The sequence below is a fragment of the Leptosomus discolor genome, chromosome Z (assembly GCF_034619465.1).
Source record: "Leptosomus discolor isolate bLepDis1 chromosome Z, bLepDis1.hap2, whole genome shotgun sequence".
NCBI lineage: Eukaryota > Metazoa > Chordata > Aves > Leptosomiformes > Leptosomidae > Leptosomus > Leptosomus discolor.
The window spans coordinates 89,476,900-89,498,843 of record NC_141419.1 but is presented as its reverse complement, the minus strand read 5'-3'; the positions used below and the strand labels follow the sequence as shown (position 1 = coordinate 89,498,843).

The 21,944-nt window shown below is 41.8% G+C and overlaps 1 protein-coding gene across 2 annotated transcripts in view; it reads left to right on the top strand.

Moving 5' to 3' along the window:
* The window catches only part of EPG5 (ectopic P-granules 5 autophagy tethering factor), a 59,176-nt gene that overhangs the window by 13,242 nt on the left and 23,990 nt on the right, over nt 1-21,944 (top strand). For both annotated transcript variants that reach the window (XM_086479341.1, XM_086479340.1), the window contains exons 10-26: nt 31-186; nt 535-692; nt 4,831-4,985; nt 5,571-5,711; nt 5,934-6,098; nt 7,274-7,396; nt 8,941-9,200; nt 10,875-11,015; nt 11,665-11,809; nt 12,643-12,840; nt 13,371-13,481; nt 14,260-14,379; nt 15,978-16,144; nt 16,334-16,561; nt 18,361-18,484; nt 19,388-19,529; nt 20,867-21,038. In XM_086479341.1, coding sequence (XP_086335467.1) covers nt 31-186; nt 535-692; nt 4,831-4,985; nt 5,571-5,711; nt 5,934-6,098; nt 7,274-7,396; nt 8,941-9,200; nt 10,875-11,015; nt 11,665-11,809; nt 12,643-12,840; nt 13,371-13,481; nt 14,260-14,379; nt 15,978-16,144; nt 16,334-16,561; nt 18,361-18,484; nt 19,388-19,529; nt 20,867-21,038 — 2,706 coding nt within the window. The remainder of the gene's footprint in view (nt 1-30; nt 187-534; nt 693-4,830; nt 4,986-5,570; nt 5,712-5,933; nt 6,099-7,273; nt 7,397-8,940; nt 9,201-10,874; nt 11,016-11,664; nt 11,810-12,642; nt 12,841-13,370; nt 13,482-14,259; nt 14,380-15,977; nt 16,145-16,333; nt 16,562-18,360; nt 18,485-19,387; nt 19,530-20,866; nt 21,039-21,944) is intronic.

Sequence of the window (21,944 nt, the reverse complement as noted above, 5' to 3'; positions counted from 1 at the left end):
GATCCTTCTTCAACTTGTTCTGATGTGTAGGATGACGCTTTGTCATGTGAGTGACCACTGGGCCCAATACTTTAGCGTCAATAAACAATACGGATCTGTAGCACATCCCTACTCTGTGGAAAAATTGCAACTGGAGTTCGATGAGCTGTTTTTTAGAGCTGTTCTGCATGTTCTGAAGGCAAAAAGGTAGGCTATCCCGTGTGATTGATACTGGCTTCATCTTGGGGGAGTTAGATGTTTGAAACTGGGGTTTGGAGTAGCTTTAAATAAATGGTTTAAACAAGGCTGCAGTATGCAGGATTTTTCGGCACTTTGGTAGCATCAAGATGGGGAGGGATTCTGCTTTGAATTTTAGCATCTGACAGAAGCTCTGTTCAGTTCAGAATGAGGTTAACTCAGAACTTGGGATGCTAAGACACATCTTCACATTCCTAGTTCTGTTGTATGGCAGAGGTGTGGGCATATATCTCCTCTTCAAATCTTGGGATTTATCAGGATGAAACTGTTTCTCTCTGCCTCTTCAAATCCAAACAGGTTGGGAGTCTGGTTGTTCATGTCCGAGATGCCTTATGGAACCTTATCCTGCAACATGCTTTGGAGGCTCTTCTTTGTCATGCACTGTGCGGAGAGCGAGCACCTGGAAAAGCTCTGCTCTACTCTGCAACCTGCTGACTGCAAACAAAGACTCAAAGGTAGAATTCCTGTGCTCAGAACCAATTCTAATTGATTTGGCTACTGCTGCATCAGCTACGAGCTTAATTCTTTGCAGGTTTCATTGTTAAATACACCCTCAGCAGCATGACTGGTCCAGAGGCCTTAGGAGTGTCTTGGGCGGTTCATGGCCTTCCAGTACTTGTTTGCCCAAACTCTCATTTTTAACAGGAATTGCTGGATCTACAATCCTTTTAGTTTTCTCTCTGACAGTGGCTGACACTGGCTGCTTGAGAGAGCTGCAAGAGTGCTATGCAGTAGGTGCATCTTGTGTATTCTTGTATTGGGTCCCATCTTGACCTTGGACAGTATTTGGAGAGTGATTTAAATCCTAAAATACAGAGTTTTTGTGTTGTGGGAGGTCTGCTTGTGTTCCACAGCTACAGAAGTTTTTCCTTTGTTTCAAGCCTTCTTTTGATGCTTTTTTTTGTCCTATATGCCACCTTTTCTTTCTATTTCCCCTTGACTTCTGTCCCGTGTTGATCTCCACAGTGATTGTGGTGGCTTCAGCTGTAGCAAAGTTATTTAGAAGCCGGCTGGAATGCTACTTACCCTTTGCTGCTGCCTTCATGGAAAATATTTCAGGACTTGATTGACAGGGAGACAGGTAAACAAAGCAGTAACTCCCTACTTCACAGCCTCTTCACTGTCTTCAGGGAGCACAAATCTCACTTTGTCAGTTTTGCTTTTCAGCTAGCTCGTAGCGCAGATAGCTGTTACCACATCAACCAAGTCTTTTGATGGAGAAGCAGAAGAAAATGGCAGTCTTGAGAGGTTACTCCATGTCTTGCCTCTGTGCAAGCTCAGGTAACATTAAGGCAATTTACACAGTGGGAGAGAGAGAGCAAGACTGTGGAACGGACTCAAGCTGCACCAGGGTAGGTTTAGGGTAGGCATTGGGAAAAATTTTTCACCACAAGGATTGTCAGGCATTGGAATAGGCTGCCCAGGGAGGTGGTTGAGTCACCATCCCTTCGTGTGTTCAAAGTTTGTTAGGATTTGGTGCTTGGAGATATGGTTTAGGGGTGTACTGGGTAGAGCAGGGTTGGTGGTTGGACTCGATGATCTCAAAGGTCTTTTCCAGCCTCAAAGATTCTGTGATTCTGTGTAGCTATGTACGCTTTTATGAAGTGCTGATCTGATTAGCACTTGTCAGCCAAAACAGTAACAATTACACTATTTCAGCAGGACTTCTTTATTTTTGTTTTGCAATAAATTTTTACTGCATCTCGAACAAAGAGGGTGTAGTATGATGTGGTGGGTTGCAGCTCTGACAGTAACAAACATTTTTTTCTTTATTTTATTGTTTTGTTTTGTTCAGGCTTTGGTTTGCTTCTAGCTAACTTTTGTTTTAACCTCCCTGGTATGCTGATACAGGATATTCGTTCTCCTCAATGGGTTGTGTCAGCACAGTGCTATTTTTCACAAATGTCTAGACAGGGAATATTACCAGTTCTTTCAGGGAAATCCCTCTAATCTTCTGAAACAGCTTCTTCTGACTGACACTTGCCAATTGACACTGACTTAGTTTCCTGTAATTCATGCCCTAAAAGACCATGGTTTTGGGATAGAAGCTTTTTTGATTGCCCTTCCCAAATGAAGTTCGGGAAATGTTAGAGTGGTGAATCTAAGGTGGTAGCAAGCCTTGGTCGTTGATGAAATCTTTAGGCTTGCTGAAACAGAGGTGAGAGCGTAGTTGCTTTTAAGGGTTAGGTAGAAATAGCATGATAAATAAGAGTGCAGAGAAGGAGCTGCACTTACTAGGACAACCTCTGGACTATTGAGAGCTACCAGATATAAAATAACCCTCTGGGGAAATACAGGAGGTCTGGTTACTTGAGGTACTCTTGAGTGGACCAAATGTTAATAAACTTACTGTGGAACACGCATTTTTCACTGACAAGCAACGACCTAGTAGTTTCTTCTTGATGTTTGATAACTTGTGTAAGTACAAGCATGTGTTCTCTGTAGGTTTTATAAGTATAGGATTAACAGTTTTATCTTTGCTTCCATTGCAATTGGCAGTGAGAACCTGCTCAACAACACTTCTGGTTACAGTTTACTGCCAGTACCAAGATTTGAGGAGCTACTGATTTTTAGGGTCTCTCTGAACTTGAAGTGTAGTGTGACCAAATGTGCAGAGGAGGAAGGCTCAGAAGTAGCAGCTCTGTGGGGAAGATGTCATTGCTGCACTGTGAGATGGAAGGATTTAGGTGGAGTCTCTCTTCCTCCCTTTTTCCTTGTCCCCATCCTGCAGTCCCAAGCTATGGCTTGGTGTGGGTTTGAGGTTGGCGTGGAGTCCGCAGCGTGTGGAGTCCGCAGACAACCCCAGGTACAGGGAAGAGGAAGATGCAGCTGAAGCAGGAAGCTGGGAGAGGTCGCAGGGCTGTGACTTGCGGCAGAGAAGGTCCAGTGCACCAGCCCTCCTCCTTCCGTTTATGGTCTTTGTCCTTAGCTCTACCAGATCCCTTTTTTCTCTTCTGTCCCCCTCCAAGCACCTTCTGTGTTGCCTACCTGGTCGATGCCTAATGAAATAGAGGCAGACATCATGATGCTACTATGACAAATGCTGTCATAATCATTTGTTACACACATGTCCTGCCCCTATCCTGTGCTGTGGGTCATTCTGCTGTGCCTTTATGTAGAGTAATGGAATAGTCTTTTTTCCCTTCTGTATTACCTTAAAAAAACCGCCAAAACAACAGCAAAAACCACAGTGCTCTGTAATCTCTACTATGAGGATAAAAGGTAGCATTAGGAACAGGAGATGAATGGATGAGATAGATACAATATCCCCTGTATGTCTGTCAGGGGTGTTGTTTATCTTACTGTATGGAAAAACTCTTTACTTAAATTGCACAATCCTCTAGCACACTGTTCATGAGATGTTTTGGCTGTACGAGTCTGACCTTCTCAGGTTGAAGTACAGTTGCAAAATTCTTGAAAGCCCTTAAAATAGAACTTAACCTAAATGGAAATGTTTAATCATGCGCATGCTGAGCACGTGCCTGTGCAGATCAAGGAGCTGAGTGCCACAATGAGTGCTTCTTTGGAATATTCAGCTGCTGTAAGATCCCTGTAAACAGCGTTCACTGGCATGTTATGCTTCAGAGGAAGCAGACTGGTCTCCAAACCATTTTACAACTGAAGTGCAGCTTTCAATGCTTGTTTTGCTGCACAGACTCTATTTAAAGTTATTTGGAAGAAATAAAAAATTATATTGAAGTCCTGTTCAGGTTTCTTTGTACCCTTCCCTTCCTATTGTCCCCCACCCTGAGGAATTAAATGTTTATTTGCATTTGGCAACATGTCACTATTGGGTTTAAAGAGGAAACCTGTCTTGAATTCAAGTGAAAGCATCTCTCAGCCTTCCTGTCCTGCGTAACTTCAGTTCACTGTTCTCAGAGATATTTTTCCAAACAATTGCATTCAGTAATTTTCTTGTATTGGGTTTGAGAAACTGAAACTGACCTTTGCTTGTAACTCTTGGACATAATCTAGGCCCAGGACTAGATGCCTGAAGTATTTTTGTTTGTAGTTGGTGTAGAATGATCTTCCCAGTTTAATTGCTGTTTGAGATCATGGTATGTGCAATGGGCAGAGTCTCTCAACTTGATCAAAATCTCTCTGCTGTGCTTGGATGGGCTTAGTTTTATTCTTCTCTTGACTGTGTGCTGATTAAAACTAGAATCCTTTAATGTAATTTGGACTTAATCTGTGGAATTAATAGCTGTTATACGTAGTGGAAGCCAAAACCATAACATTTTTGAAAAGCAAAAAGATTCAAGCAATTATTCCTGTGGATGCTTGATATTGCATAGTTAAAATAATACTAAAATTGAATTCCAGCTGTTCTTGAAGCAGTTTTAGATTTCATTATGAATTACTAGCATATTTACTGTATCATATAGACTCACTGCATATTGTGATGTTTCTTACACTTTAAAGCAGCTGATACCAGCAGCTTCTTCTGAAGAGAAGGTACTAAGCCAGTGATGATAATTCCTTTGTCACTAATTCCTTCTCTGGGATTGGACTGTCAATAAATGTATAAATATTGATGATATATGTTCTGCAACACTTCTTTTATCGTGTTTCTTTCATATGAATTTTTTCTAGACCCAGAGCATCTTGAAAATTTTGAAAAGTATCTGAAATCAATGAACTGCTCAGAAGAAATTTGTCTGCTCACCACATTTGCTCAGATGGCACAAACCAAACGGGCTGATGTTGATGAGGATTTTATCAGAATCATTGCTCTGGAGATATATGAGGTGAGTAATACTGCTGGTTCATTCAGGAAGAGAATGAGTGTGCTCTTTTCCTGACAGTGGAAGGTGTGAAACATTCATGGCTACTGTAGTTTGCTCTACATAGAGCTAAGAAGGTGCTACTTCTGAAGTTTGCAGTCTAGTACTGAGTTACAGTATCCTGAAGGGGGTGTTTTTCTGGGAGAAAGGACAGCTTTTCTGTAGACCAAGCCAGAATGAAACAAATGAACAAAAATATCTTTATTTTGCTTTTTATTTTTCTTGCACAGATCTAACTTGTAGCTCTGAAATTCCTTGTGTGGTGATTTTTTTCTGTTGTGGTGCGTAGGGTTTTTGTGTGTGTTTGTTTTTTTTAATGTGTGAGGTGATACTGTTCCTGTGTTTAGTTTTGGACTTTGTTTTTGGCACTGTGGTGTAATAATTTCCTTATCTTCTAGGGCAATCAGTTTCAGTTTTTAATATTGGCGTTTATCAACTTTCTCCCAGGATCACCAAGAGCAATTTAGTTCTGTATTTTCTGAAAGACATTTTATTGCGGCCAGTGAAGGCCAGCCGCAACCAGTAACCTCTTTCTGCCCGTCTTCTCAGGTGTCTTATGTTAGTCTTTCCACAAGAGAGACCTTTTCAAAAGTTGGTCGGGAGCTCTTGGGAGCGATTGCCAGCATCCATACACAGATTATTTCTGTGGTGCTGGATCGAGTGAGAGAGACCATCGAGAAAGTCGGGATGGTAAGTGCTGACATCCATCATTTAAAGCAGGCACCCTGTTAAAACTAGGGGCTGTACCAGACTGTGTTGTAAGATATAGCTGGGTATGAGTGGATTGTGTTAAAGACCTGTCTGTGGGTTTTTTGATCATATCACTCTTTAAGATAGAAGGGCTTAATGCTGATTATTGTTCCATACTGAGGTCTGATTTGCCTTTTTTTTTTTTCTTTTCTGCCCTCTAAGGTTGCTTTATATCTGTTTAAAGAACTGCCGTTGTACCTGTGGAAGCCTTCTGCGTCTGAGATATCACTGATTCGTGACTGGTTATTAAATTACAGTCTAACGACAGTGGAGAATAAACTAGCCTGCATTATCTTGGAAGGGCTAAACTGGGGATTCGGTGAGCATGTATGTATTACAAACAGGAGACCCTAACTTGGTCAGTTTTACAGAGTAAAAGCGTTAGTTAACCGGGGACTGTAACTGGATGTGAAAACAGTTAATTGTGCGCTTTTATGTGACGGCTGTACAGCTGATGGCATAGGATGGGAACTTCACAATGGCTTTGCAACTTTCTGCCTGAGGATTTGCTTGTGTTGCTTTCTTGTAGTGCTGCAGCTGAGATTAAAAGAGATATTTAAGCCGGAGTTTCCTCTCTCTAAACAAGAGGAAACAGCTGACAGGACAATTCTTGTGAGTCACTTGCTTAAGATATCTCTGGCTGCAGAAATAGAGGAATCCTCCGAAAATTCTGTGTGAGACTTTGTTTTGCTGGCTGTTTGCAGGTTGGCATCCAGGTGTGTTTTCCACAATGCAAGAAAACTGGTGATTGAAGTTAGAGATTTCAAAGCCCTGAGTTTGAGAGAAGCAGAAATAGATTGCAGGAGAAATCCTTTTAGCCTGTGTTCAGTGATCCATTTTAGCACTGTGGTCTGTGCATTTGGTCGTACTGAACTCTTCTCTTTGCTGTGCTGATACTTGTCCGTGAAGATTGCCTTACTTTTTCTCCGTGTTTCTTGATGACATGTGAAAACAAAGGACTGGTAGGGAAAAATTAACTGTGAGGTCTTTGCTGTGCAATAACAGTGTCATGTCTGTACGCTTTGATATGGGGGAAAAACAGTTCTTTAATGTGGCAGTTGGTAAGAGGAATTACTACGTTTTGGTACAAAAAACAGTACTTTTTTTTGGTTTTGTTTTTAAAGGCAAGATTTCCAGTGTCTATACTATATAATGTAATATGTAATTAAAAAAAACCCACTGTGTACTTAGGTAATCCAACATCTATGGATCTTTGGATTAATTGCTATAAATCCACCAAATGCACATGAGAAGTGATTATGGTCACTTTTTTCTGGAAGTGATCTAGCTGTTGAGCTTTGCATTGCCCAGTGTGAGCTTGTTATTCTTCAGTGTTGGGCCGAAACTTTTCTTAGTGGCCAAGATTTTGCTTAGGTGTTACAATATTTAACCTCTTTTTGGCTGTTCAAATTAAGATTTGTTTCTCTGAAGTGCAGCTGAGTGATACAGTTGTAAAGACCTTTGAAGTGAGGTGAAGTTTTGTCATGTGATTCTGTTTCCAGCAGGATGCTTTTCATCTGGATCCAGCTGTCCATTCTGAAGTTGCATTGACGGTCCTGGAAGCATATCAGAAATATCTCTCCCAGAAGCCATATGCTGGGCTGCTTTCTGAAAGCATAAAGCAGGTATTTCTTCTTCAGAATTACAGAGGATAGCTTATTACTAGTGATACATAGGAAAAATGCAGGCCAAGGCCTTGTTTTCTTTCTTCTTTTTAAAAGCCACGCTGTCTTGGTACTGCTAGAACATCATAGTATACCAGCTCTCCGTAGTTTTTCACCCACAGACCTATTTGAAGATACTGTTAGACTTACACTGAACATCTATATGAGAAATAGAAGTTTTAAATTTGTCCCCTTTGTAGGTTTGCATTCTTATCCAGCCTGTAGTTGGGTAGGTGCAAAGCATCCTTTACTCACGTGGAGTTGGCCAGGACTTGCTTAATGAAAAAGGCTCCTTACTGTTACTGGTGAACATAAGAGACATCCTTCCTATTTCTCCAGTTCTTAGTCTTACCTTATTTAAAGACTCAAGATTTTTAGGAGCTTTTCAGTAGTGATCAGTGCTGTGTTACCTGAACACCCTGCAAACATTTATTAAATTGATTTTACAGCACACTGGTGACTGAGGAAGGTATGGCTCCAGGTTACAGAAGGGGAATGGAAGGATAGAAAGACCAAGGTTAAAAATCCCTTTTTTTGGATATTCAATCCAAGATGCTTCTATTTATTTATTCAGAGCTTTTAGCATTGTGTTGTGCTTTGTCTTCTCAGTATTTATTGTACAGTGCTTTCTCCTCCCCTCCTCCCCTGCGCTTTTTTCCCCAGTCTTTTCTTCTCACACTTTGAGTGTTCCTTATTGTCTCTGCTCTTTTCTGACTTGCTTCTCTGCACTACTTAATCAGGGTTTGTGGTCTTGTGCCAGCTAGTTGAGTTCTCTTTTTAAGCCTATTTCAGCCTTGGTTGCCACTTGTGTTGGTGAATCTGTCCTGACTTGCATGACCTTGTAACTGGAATTTGAGAGAAAATAATGCTTAGGTTCTTGTACCCCCACTCGGAGAGGATGAAATGTCTGCATTGACTCCCAGCCCTGGTTTGTCAGAGCATGTACAATGGTTTTTTCCCAAAGATTTTTAATTTCTTCTGATCTAGACAGGGTCTTCATGATAATGGACACATGTACATGAGACAGAGACTCTGCCTGTGTTACAGACTTCTTTGTAAGGAGAGGCTGTCAGGTTTCAGGCTTTTTGTTCACAAATGTTATTTTTGTGTGTGTGTGTATATATATATATATAGATTTCCTTTCTTTAACAGTCTTAAATGTGAATGAATGTTGTGTGTGGGTTTTTTTGAAGTAGTAAAAATAAAATTTAACCTGAGACCAATACCTAGTTTGGAAAATAGCCAAAGAGTATAGGTTGGTAGCCTTTACCGAAAGTGATTGGTGCGGGGAGAGGGGTGGTGGAAATTAAGGTCATAGGAACAGAGGTTTCAGACAAACTTAGTTGGTGGTGCTACGTGGTGTGTCTCAAAAATAACTACTGTTGCTCGGATCTTGTGTATTGTGGTAGAAGAGGAGACTTGTGCAGGCTGACCCAAGCCCTAGACTAGCACCATACCTGCTGTATGGCTGTGCTTCCTCTCAGTCTTGTTCCTGCTTGTTCCAGGTCTCCTACTTAGCCAGCATTGTTCGTTACGGAGAAACACCAGAGACTTCCTTTAACCAGTGGGCCTGGGGTTTGATTTTGAGGTTAAAGCTTCACAGAAACGACCGTGGCATGCAGCATGGCTGGCCTGCAGTCCCCACGTCCGACAGTGTGCTCGACACGACGGAGTCGGTCGCGCTTCACCCGCTCCTGAAGGCCGTTAAAGCAGGCATCCCTATCGGCTGTTACCTGGCGCTGGCGATGACCACGCTAGGTCACAAGTGAGTGTGTTTTTTCCGCGTTTGCCTTGGGTGGGTGGCCCCAGTGACTGAGCTGCCTACCTAACGATGAACTGAGGGCTGTTGACTACTTTGTGTGTGTTTAAAGAATGAAGGGCTTGTGATGCAAGGGCTTCAGCAGTCCTTCAGGGGCTGTACTTTCAGACAATGTGCCTTTTCCTTTATTTTGCCAATACTGTTTTTTGCCTTCTGCCTGTTAGGGTTAGTCGTTAGAAATAGTATGGAAACTAGGTTAGCGTGGTTGCTATGGACAGGAATAACTTTCAACCGCACTTACTGAAAGGGTTGTTCTACAGGTAATTTTTTTTTTAGCAGGGCTGCAGTAGAGCATTCAGAAAATAGTGAGGTGAAAAAAACCTACTTATTCTGGTAATGATATAAGAGAACTTTATAACCTTGGTACTGAACCTCCTAGCCCTGACTCTGTTCCAACACAATCTTTTCCAGTGCTTTCAGCTGGTTTGTAGGTAATGTTCTTGGACATAATCAAATGTACTAGTCGATTAATGTACTGAGCCAGGCGTAGATTAATCAATCTCCCAGGTCTATTTTTCCTGAATCTTTTATCTCTTTGATTATCTCTTACTCATATTAAAATTTTTTACTAACTTGTTTTTTCCATATAGTATTGCTTTACTCTTTAAAGAGAAATTCTGTCTTCTCTTTCCCCAAGCCATTGCTCGATGCTAAGTTTATGCCGTAGATACGTGTGTGGTTCTTCAAAGCGCTGGGGTAGTTTGAGACTGTTGGGAAGGTATTCTGGTTTGAGAGTGGAAATTTTTACCTGACTTGGAGCTTGCAATGAAAAACAAGGAACCTCTTTACTTCTGTGTTCCCTTCCCCTAAAGCTGTTTGGCCTTGCAAAGAACCATTTGACATCCTTCTCCTATCTAAATGGTAACACTGATATTTATGACATGCAAAAAGTTCATGGCCGGTTATGCTAATGAGCAGAAGACACAAAGGGCTGTACTGTGTCGTGGTGACATAATGCAGTCATTTCATTTTCATGACCTTAGAGTAGAAATAGGATTAATGTTTTAAATCTCTTCCTAATGTGCAACCCTTCTCAGTTAGCAAAACTTGATGCAAAGCAATATACCAAGTAAGTTGCTGCTAGGGAGTTTTCTGGACAGTAAGGGCAGGATTCCTCTCAGCTGACTGCAATCATCTGAGTACCTACTATAAGGAAACCTTCTGAGCTCCATCTGTGGGTAGTGAAGAAAGATGTCCAGAGTGTCATCCATCCTGAGGAGATGTCAAAGCTGGATAATAGGAAACTCCCTCTGGAGGTTCTTCCTTTGCCTGGAGAGGGATGCTAGTTTTCTGGGTTAGGCAAGAACACCGAGCATTGCATTGATTGAAACTTGGTGGATGAAGACTGCCATCTCCAGTGATTTTTTGGAAGACAAGGCACAAACCCCCAGAAGGGCAGGAAATACTTACCAAACCTCTCAGCAGTTGAGTGACTGCTACAGCTGAAGAGAAAACCCTGTGGACTTAGCTGTTTAGGGCTTCAAAGATGAAGTGTAAAGATACTAATGTCTTTCCATCTGAGTTTGCAAGAAAAGTCAGCACCGTATCTCCCTTTCTACTGGTAGTCAATGTTTTTTTTCTTCCTTTTTTTTTTTTCTTTGTTGGTTTTTTTTTTTTCAGCATTGAGAAGTTCTGTGCGGAAGGGATCCCTCTTCTGGGTGTGCTTGTCCAGTCTAGATATCTGAGAACGGTAGTCCATGTGCTGGATAAAATTTTACCCTTATTTTACTCTTGCCAGTACTATCTCCTGAAGAATGAACAGTAAGCATTATTTTTTCCTAATGCATTTGTTGATAAAGAACAGTGGAAGTTAATCTTAACTGTTAAATTTATCAGGCTTCTTTCTGGATTTTGCATCTGGTGAGAATGTGGCGCAGATGATGGGGCAGTACGTCTGGTTTGTTTGCCAAGTTACTTTTTGACATTGACTGTGGTTGATGAAGTAGTGTGTCGTGCTGACATCATGTGTGCAGTCATCACTGATGTTGCTGCCATGCCACAGAAGTGGTCTTACAAGTAGACTTACGTGTAGCTGTTGTGTTTAGATGAGTGAGAAGGACAAGCAGGCAATGCTATTTAGCCTGTGTAATGTGGTCCATGGGGTGCTTTTGGCTTGGACCACCTGGCAGTCTCCCAGACCATTCCTGAGCTAGATTTGGGTGCTGATGTGGATCACGAGCAGTGCTGATGAGCTACTGTGAATTACAGTATGCTGTGAACTGCTCACACTGTGCATATGATACGGTTCAACGGGGGCAGTTAAATCTGCAGCATGGCTGTGAATCGAAGTCCCTGTACGTGGGTGTCACCAGTGCTGTTGAGCTGGTTTTAAGTTCTCTAGAAGCAGGTTTTCTGTATATTATGAAGTAGGGGAAACTTTAGAATTAATTAAATTTCTTGACATCCCTAGGTTTTTATCTTACGTTCAACTGTTCCTTCATCTGGATAGTGGAGTCCCTCAAGGCATGACCCAGCAGGTTACTCATAAAGTAACACAGCACTTGACAGGAGTGAGCTATGGAGAAAATGTTAAGCTGCTTAGTAGTATGATACAGGTAAGAAGATTATTTAAAAAAAAAAAAAAAGGGGGAGAGAGTTTAAAAACAGGTAGGCTTTTTTTGACTGAGCTAGTGTTTAAGGTTAGAGAGGATACTGAATCTGGCCGTTCTGCAGCCACAGAGTACCCTGCATCACGCACGAAGCTTCTTGAAATGCTTGTGCTTAAACTTGCATAAATCTGGGAATGCATGTGACACTGGACATAACAACAACATGTGCCTTCCAGACTTCTTGGAAAATGCATTTTCTGGTACCAGGTCAAAACTACCTAAAAAGGGAAGGTAACATGCAGCGCTGCTTTCTTGCTTGTGTTAGTTGAGGAACGCAGCAGATCTATTAACGTTTGAAAGCTTTACTTTTTGGCCATTAATTTGTGGCTGTGGTATGAAAAAATGTTGCTGTGTTAGGGAACAGTAGTGTTTTCCTGAACGCAGAGAGGTCAAGAACCAAGGCCCACTAATATTAGAGAGGGGTAAGGACTAAAGGGAAGCAGAGCCACCTTGGGAAGTCCTTCTGCGGGAGCAGCAGGCTACACTTCAGAAATAGGTGCCACTTATGCCTGCAGTTCACAGGGGTCCTGCTAATGGCTTTTGCATCTGTTCTTGCTGATTGCACAGGATGCCCAGCATTCCAGTCTGCAGAGTCTGCGGAAATTTGGAGGCTGGAGATGACAAAGCTGTTTTGACATAGGCGCAGAGAGCACTGTTGTAAATGATTTAATTTAAGGATAGGCCCGCAGCCTTATGCAAGTTAAACAGTTCTTCAATGAATTCTTAAGCTTTGATTGAAGCTGCAGTCTCCTCAATTGCTTTGCCCTTTGATTTGGCAGACTCACATTTTTCGAAGTGACCAGCCAAACGGAGTGGGGCCGGCTGCGGTACTGGAGTTCTGGGTTCAGGCCCTCACCAGCCAGCAGCTGTGGCACAGGGACCGGGCAACACTCTTCTTGCTGGATGACTTATGTAAAGCTGCTTTTCAGTACAGTCAAGAGGACTGTGTACAAAAGCTGCTTTACCAACAACACAAGGTAAATAGGTGTGGTATATTGGTGTGGCTGTGGAGTTCAAGTGGTCAGTTCACATGCGGCTCATCCTGATTTTGATGTGGTTATATTTTCCTGAAATGTGGCGAGAACATGATGATGAGTGATAATGGGGTTATTTGATTTGTTTCTGAGGAGGTCAAGATTAATGAAATGTCTGATATTTTAATAATAGTAATAATACTTAAACCCTATTTTGAACACATTCGTTCATACATGTTGTATCATAGTATTTGAATTTGTGGTCTTTGCATTTCAAATGTTTAGTAGTGTGTTTACAACAAAAATAGAGCTTCCTCTCCTGAAAAAACAGACACTGTGACTATAACAGAATCTTTTCACTGAGAAGGAAATAAAGTACAAGCAGGCATTTCAGTGGTGGCTGGCTGAGGTAAGGTTGGGAATTAGCAGAAAGTGAGGCAGAAAGTAACTTGGATGACATACCTGTAGGTTGTAAATAGTCTGTTAGGCTGCCTACAAAAAAAAAACCCCAAATGTTTTCTGTTTCTGTGCAGAATGCTTTGGGCTATCATTGTGACAAAGGTCTGCTTTCTTCGCTTGTTAGCTGGATTGTGGCAGGGAATGTGACACCTTCCTTTGTTGAGGGCAATGCCAATCCCTCTCAGGTAAGTGGTATGATGGCATTGTATGAACAGCCCTGGGATAAGCAATATGCAGGTGTCTAGGTTGCTTTTTTTTCTGCTTTTGCAGGTTTTTGCAGATTTCCTCTTGTTCCCTCTTTCTTTTTATCCCAGTGTTTGTTAGTTTTTGATGATAAAATCCTAATTTAGCCTAAGAGATCGCTGTGGATTTATTACACTAAAGGGAACATGGACATTTTGCGCAGAGAGAGTTTGTCTGATCTGTGGCCAAGAATTCATGTAATAGGATGTATTAGTAAAGATTTCTTTTAATCTTCAATTGTTTGTGATATATTTAATGAGAAAAAATATGTAAAGCCTGACTTTTCAATTAGATCAGTCTTTATCCTATAGGTATTTTGAATACTTGTTGCTTTGTCTCTGCTTAAGCGAGTTACTCATTCAAGCAAAAAGAAAAAAAACCTGCAGTACCCCCACTGGAGATGTGTAATGCAGGTGGGAGAGAGAAGATCATACTTTACTGTCTTTGAGTAGGTTGTTTCCTCCAGAGCTCTGTGGATAATTCTGTTAGTTATCCCTGGTTTTCCCCTTCTTTCCCAAGATTGTACAAAATACAGAGGGGAAGTTTGAATGTGGATAAGGAGGAAACTGGTTTTCGGTTTTCTTGTTGAGACGTGATACTGCTTCTGCAACCTTGGAATGAGAATCTGGCGAAGACGTTCCTCATAAGAAACCAGCGAGCTTCCTGATCCTACCCCTGCCATTTTGTTACCAATGTTTCTGTTACTAATATGTTGTACAGGTCTGGTTTTCATGGATGGTGTTAAATATGGAGTCAATATTTGAAGAAGATTCACAGCTTCGCAGAGTTGTGGAGGGGGAGTTGGTTATTAATGCTTTGACTCCTGATCAAGCTTTAAAGGTGAGAGAACTGTTCATCCACTTTTATTAGAGAGAACTACTGGAGAAAAGTGTTCTCTTGTTCAGTTTTTACATTAGGTAGTTTTTCTTACCAGGATAAAAGCATAACTAATGCTTTATCTGGCTTTCCAGGAGAAAACTACCTCAGGGATGTTTTCCTTTACATTTTGAGTTGAACACTTAAAAACTACTATGCAAATATCTGTGTTTTAGTATACCATTATTTAGAGAAAACGTCAGTCAGTAATTAGTGCTCTCGTGTGATTTTCTGGGTCATCTGAATGCCTCAATATCTTCAGTGGATTTATTCCATACCACTGAGATAAGGAGTGCAGATACTTTCACAGATGGGAAAATATGTCTGTATTTCAAAGAGCATTTCTCAGATGGTCTGAATTTTGCAGAAGTCTGGGCTTTACTTTTCTCTGTATTTGCTGAATAATTTTCCAAGACTTTCAGAACTTGCTCAGGTTTCTCCCTTAACAAGGCACTTAGTCAGGTGTGCTTTAAGCCATGTTGCAGCATTTTCTAGGTTCTTTGCCCAACTTCACTTAGAAATTGTGGAATAAAGCAAGTGGAAGCCAAAGCTGTCCAGTCTCAAAGTGAAACTTTTGGCCCATCCTTCATCTCAACAGTTTCAGTGTGTTTTAATGAAGAAGGTGGTGTAGAAGCTCTATGAAAGTAGGTTTGTTTGGGCAATGTTTAGACTGGTACACATCTTGCATCCTTGGAGACTAGCCTGGAGAACATTTGTCCCTTGGCTTGCATGTCTTGGTTTAGCTGCAAAACAGTGAGATAGTATGTGGGTAGTCTGTGTAAAAGGGTGCTGAGGGTTCCCAAGGTCTAGTGTGGGGGATGAGGTAGTGCCAGGGTCTGTGTTGAGACTTGGGAGCTCAAAATGACCTCCCGTTGCCCTGCTTCAGGCACAGTCCATGGGAGCTTGGTGTGTGACTTTTTTATGGTGTGGTGGGCCTGTGGAGTAGCGTTCTGTGTGCTAATCAGAGTGCTGCTGCTCACACGTTGCTTTGGCTTTGTTCTGCTTTTGCAAAAAGATTTTTTTTTTTTCCTTCTGTGTTCTTTATTCACATTGGTTTTACTCTACATTTTAGAGCTGTATTGAGTGTAGCCTGGGAAAAGCTAAAAGTAGCATGCTGTAGGATTCTGCGTCCTCACATGGCTTAAGAATTTTACTTTTAGTGGATGGAATGTGCTGTGTGCTTCACTGTTGCTGCTTTGTTCTCTTACATCACCAGTCTTATGGAAGTCTAAACCAGGAACATTTACCTCTGTGAGGAAGAGCAATAATTAACTGTAATTAACCAATGGCCCATGTGTTGGCCTTGCATCACAGAGCCATCATGCTATTTTATTCTCTTTTAAGGATCAGAGGTGTAGCACTGCTCTCTTAACAGCTGTCCAACGTAACTATGAGCTGTGCAGCTCTTCTTCTAAGACCTGTAACAGATGCATGAACGTTCCCGAAGTTTTCTCCTCTGTAATGCTGAGTTTTCATGCTGTGTTAATCCCTTAAGTTGCCCTGTGACAGCCTGTTACAGGGAACTGCAGCAGAACACTCGTCTGAAAAAGTTCTTTTTGCAGAAAGCGCAGACCCAGCTGAAGCTGCCCATTGTACCCTCCCTTCAGAGGCTCATGATTTACCGCTGGGCTCACCAGGCTCTTGCTACCCCTGCTGATCACCCCCTCATGCCGCTAATCTGGCAGAAATTCTTCCTCCTTTACCTTCACCGACCAGGACCACAATATGGGTGAGTCTCTTCAGCAGGTTAGCAAGCACTAGTAAGTTTGCACCACGAGTGGGACGCGGTCCCTCACATTCAGACTGCACCTGAAAGCAGTGGGTACCAGCAGCTTCTCTAAAGAGTCAGTTTATTTGCAGAGGTGCTGATTGGACCCTTGCAACAAGATTTTTGTTATGCTTTTTTGTTCATTTTCAGATTACCTGTAGATGGCTGTATTGGAAGGCGTTTTTTCCAGAGTGCAGCTCACGTTACCTTACTAAATGAAATGAAGCAGCGCTTAATAGAGGTAGCCGACTTCCACCATGCTGCCAGTAAAGCGCTCAGAGTGGAGAGTCCTGCAGAGGGCAGTGACAGATCACCAGAGAAGGCGAGCTGCTCACCGGATTACCTGACTTCACCAGAGCTGCATAAGGAACTTGTCAGGTAAAAAAAAAAAGCCTGCCCAGTCCGATCTTATTCAGTGCAACTGCCTGACCAACCACTAGAGCACAGTTTTAGCGGTGGGAGCGGTGAAGGGATGTGACCCTTGGCTGAGGTGCACTGCAGGCGCTTGTTGTATGGATAGTTGTGGTCCAGTCCCTTCCTCTGTTGATACAACTTGTTCTGTTTGAGAGTGGGCTGATTTTACTACAAAAAATAAAGCACTGTTGATAGTTGTTGCTCCCCTTAGGGGAGAGCCTTGCTTTTTGATTAATGGTATCTCCGTGCTGGTAAAATATTTGTTATTCAGACATAACTGCTACCGGAACGTACGTCACCTAGCTCTAAATTTAAAATGCTACTTTGTGTGTGTACATGTCACAGACCAGGGCCTAAACTTATGCCTGAGTAAGATCACTTCATCGAGGCATTTACTGGGGACTTCAACACATGATTCACTTGGTGCAGTTTACCCAGTTAGCGTGCTAAAGTTCAGCTGTGACAAGCGTGTTCTGTGCCAGCTGGCCAGTGATACCTCTGCTTAACCAAAACGTTATCACAAGACTGTTGTCTTGTGTTGGGAGTAGGCTGAGGGCACTCGCTGCAGCTCAGCTGATGAGCACTCACTTTCGTAAGGGGTGGTAACTTCTGAGAGCTAACGTGTCTCCTGCGTGCTGGAACTGTAGCTGTGCTGTTCACAAGTCCGTGGTTCTGTTACACAGACACTTTTGGTCTGAGAGGTCTACTGTAAGAAATATTTGCAGTATTACAGTATCTGAATATTCCCAGAAACTAGTTGAAAGGATTATTTGGAAAGAGTCCCTCAGTCAGGGGATTTTGGCATGTGGGATCTGAGCTTCTTTTAAGTGCTTCCCGCCTGCCCTGCCAGCGATCAGTAGGTACTGTACAAACAGACAAAGGAGATCGTGAAACCTCCTTGGTCATTAGTGAAAAATAATCCAGACATGCTCACTGGGTGTACCTTGATTAATATTTTTAGACTTTCATTTCAAAGCAGTTCCCTACTTTGACATAAAACCGGACTGCTCTACAGCCAAGTGAATCGTATGCTCAGGAAGTTTAATGACCGCCCAGAGAGGAGGGAAAATATTGGTAGAGTTCATGCGGGCTGACTCTTGGAACTAGACTGCTTCAATGACGCTGATAGAGAAAACAGGAGTTTGCTAGTGATATTTAGTACCACAGCGTGAAGATTTAATGGCATTCTTGTTCTTCCGTGTCAGGAAAGCTTGGATGGTATGATTAAAAAAGGGTACCACCCAGCAGAATGTTGCCAGTTTGACATAAATACACCTCTTTCCTCAAGTGCAGTCTTAGAGGAGGAAATGAGAACAAACTAGCCTTGAATTTGAGTCTGAAAAAAATGAAAAACTGTAACTCAACTCAGGTGTGACCATTTGGAGCAGGCACTCTAGAGGAGTCGTGGGGTGAGAAGCCAAACTTGCTGTTTTTTCCCCTTGTCTTTTAAATGGGGTTCTGGATGAGAGTCCTCGGTTGTGTGCTAATTTAAATAATTCTTTGTTCTTCAAAATTAGTCCTGTTACTCTGCTATTGCACTTCATATTTTTCTAAACAGCTTCTTTCCACTGCTAGTGTTTGAACTGACACTTAGTAGACTAGTCACAAACGTCTTGAAACATCTGTGTTTTGAGCCATGTCACCTTGTAGCCGTGTTTGTTGCCTTAACTCTAAACCCCGGAATGAGTCTGTTGTGCATACAGTTAAAGTTCACATTGATTTATTTGTATTCCTTTTCTTTTTTTTTTTTTTAAAATTCTCAGGCTTTGTAATGTTTTTGTTTTGTGGTTGGAAGAAGAAAGTTTCCAGAAAGGAGACACGTACATTCCTTCTTTACCAAAGCAATACGACGTCCATAGGCTTGCTAAAGTGATGCAGAACCAACAGGTGAAGTTCTAATGACGCTGGCAATCTGGGATCCAAAGTTCACTTCACTTGTTAAAATGGGTCCTCTAAAGTAGTGAGAGGCTTGGTGCCACTGGTCTTTGATACTAGTACAGCATGTATCATACCTTCACAGCTCTAACTTTTTTCCTAAAGATCCTGTGCTGTCCCAAACTGCCTTGCTTTATATTTGCTTTATATTTGGATGAGAACTCATGAGTAGATTTCTTGCATGTCTTAATGAGAACACACTCCTTATTCTGTGCTCTTCTGTAATTCTTTTTATGTTCGAACGTCATTTTAGAGAATTACTGAAGTTGGAAGTTTAAATGACAAAAGACTGGAAGCTGAAGTCTGCTCATGTTGGTACACTGTAATAGGTCAGGTTCAAATATAAATTAGCAAGTGAGAGGTGTATATAGTTCTGTCCAGTGAGCCTAAAGAGTGAATGTGATTAAAAAACCTGTGAGAGGGGAGATTTTGGAAGGGTATTTCCTCATACCTGCTCTGGTTTTGTTCCTCTAGTGTATGTGACCACTAGAAGTACAGCCTACTTGAGCCTGATGACAGTTAATCATGCCGTGGTGTTTCAGACTGTCTTGGTTTCCTCTGTGTTCCTCTTTTAGGAACAGAGTATTAATAATCTGTATGCTTTCTCTCTTATTTGTTAGAAATTATACCACGTGTGCTTGTCAAATTTCTCCTCTGTCACACATGCTTTATCAGTAGCTTATCTATAGATGTGAAAAAATTCTGCAGCTTTTTTCTTCAACGTAGATTTTTTTTTTTCCTAGTAATTTTCCTCTGACTTAAGTGCAGGATCTAGTTTTATGTACTTGTTTTAGTTCCCCAGCTGCTGGGATGGGTGCACAGTATATGGTACTGACTCGTTCTTTTCTGCTTTAGGATCTGTGGATGGAGTATGTCAATGTTGAACTCGTACACCATGAATTTCAGGAAGCTCTAAACCTTTGGCTGCAGGTTCAGCTTGAATTGCATACAAACTGTGTTTCTGCAGGGCAAACAGATTTCACCAACCCTTTATCAGGTAAGAAATAAGGATATTGTTAATGGAACCGGGCCAGGAAGAATTATTATCATGTTGAGTTGAAGACCTGGTTTCTTTAGGAATGTAATGATGTCTGTGAGTAAAGATGTTAATACAGTTTGTTTTCTGTGGGTACAGTATTTTCACAGAATCACAGACTGGTTTGGGTTGGAAGGGACCTTAAAGACCACCCAGTTCTGACCCCCCCTGCCATAGGCAAGGACACCTTCCACCAGACCAGGTCGCTCCCAGCCCCATCCAGCCTGGCCTTGAGCACTGCCAGGGAGGGGGCAGCCACAGCTTCTCTGGGCAACTGTGCCAGTGTCTCACCACCCTCACAGGGAAGAATTTCTTCCTTATCTGAATCTCCCCTCTCTCAGTTTAAAGCCATCACCCCTCATCCTATCACTACATGCCCACGCATGAAGTTTTCCTGGTGTTCTCACCAAGATGCTCATGTGAGGGGCTAACGTCAACATTTTTGGCTTAAAGTTTACCGCATCAGAGAACAGCAGGTGGTGTTGTGCCTAGAGCTTCATGGGTTAGCTCCTCAAAGATTCCTCTGCTCCAGACAGGCTGAATTTCCCCAAGGTTTAGATACAGACAGCTGCAAGCAAAGACAAAACCCAGTGCAACTGAAAAAGAGATTGTCTCTGGTTTTTGTCGTTGCTCTCAATGACTTTCCCTGAAATTTTGGCATGGTGAAGGGTTGTTCTAGCACAGAAGGGGATAATAATCATGGTAGGTATATTAAGGACATGGTGAGATTGGATTTTTTTTGGGGGGGCTGATTAAAAAAGGGGAGGGAGGGGATGGAATGAAACTGGAATAGTTTCATAGGTGAATTGTCACTGTTTGGGCAGAGGACCTGATTGGGAATCAGCAGGAGGAGAGAGCTGACCTGGAAAGAGTCTGTGTTTTGAGGAGGAACTGGAGCTGGTGAAAGTAGAGGCGAGGATGAATTGTAGGGAAAGGAAGATGGATTTGGCTTAGACTGGGTCTGGGAGTTTCCGTCAGATAAGGGGAATAAATGGGGTGCTAAGAGGAAAATGGGGAGGGTAGAAGGTGGGTGGGGGAAACAAGGAAAGCAATGGGGCTTTGGATCGTAATATTTGTGTAGTGGCGCTGGTCATGAAAATTTACTGTGTGAAATCAACTTTGCCAACAAACCCAGGAAGATTAGTTAAGTGTGTTTTGGTTTTGTTTTTTTTTAAACGGAAGAATCCTGAGAAATATTTGTCTGCTGCTAAAAATGTTTCATGCAAAAAAATACCTTTTTGTTCAGTTTCTCCTAAACTTTTCTTATTGACAAATCTTGCTTCTGCTTTCTTCTCTAGCCAAAGAGAGGGTAATGAATAATTTGAAGAAGTTTGATACTCCAAAGCCCCCTCTTCCACTCCAGACGATGAAAGCTCCTGTGCCAGTTATTTCCTCTGGCAGTCTAGTAAGTCAGAAAGAAGCAATTCAGCTCATGCGTGGGGACCTCAACATCTTGCAGCGACACGCCAAGTAAGACATAGCTATTTCCCTTTTGCCTCACTAGCACGCCTAGCAGTGTCTTCAGGTGCCCTTTACAGCAGCCTCATTTGTGGTGTTGGCACAAGACTGTCAGTACTTGACTTCTGCTTCTGGGCCTGTTTGTGGGTGTGTTTTTTTTTTTCTTCTTGGCTATCAAGTTGTTAATCTACTCGTTTGACTAGGATGAGACTACACAAGTCTTGTCTGATGACTGAGATTACATCAGCTGACATCCAACTCCTACAGTTTCTTTTCTCATTTGGCATACCTCTTAAAATAAAGCCTCTGTGTAGCCCAGATTTATTGACAATATGTTAGTTAACCCTTTTGCACTAACGTAATAGCTGCAGTATGAAGCGCTGGAGCCCTCAAGAGAGAAATCTGATTTCTGGGACTATCAGCTTTGAGTGAAAGAGACTTTCTGTTTTTAATCTTCCTACTAAGAGAATCCAGCTGAATTATTTTCAAACACAGCTGGTGAATCGGTAGCTGTTCGTGTCCAGTGTAATCATTTAATAACAATATTATAAACCAAAACAAAACTGGCTAAGCCCAAGAGAAGTTGTGTCTACACAATTTCAGCAGCAATTTTATGTGCACTTTTTTTTGGTGACTGAATCATCCCACAGTCCAGATTTTTTTTGTCTGGAGGAAAATTGCGTTTCCTACAGTGGGTGATCTATTTAATTTCCTTCCAGGTTATCGTATAGAATATTTAAAAACAACTCATGCAGACTTGAGTAGTTTTGTTCTTATGAACGTATTTCTTTATTACTTTGAAGTGCTATTACTTTGAAGTTTTAACTCCATTTAATAACCTTTTATATTTTCTAGGAAAGTGTCACGAGTCTTTGCACAGCCCATTAAATTGAAGTCTCATCTCTTGCTTATAAATTC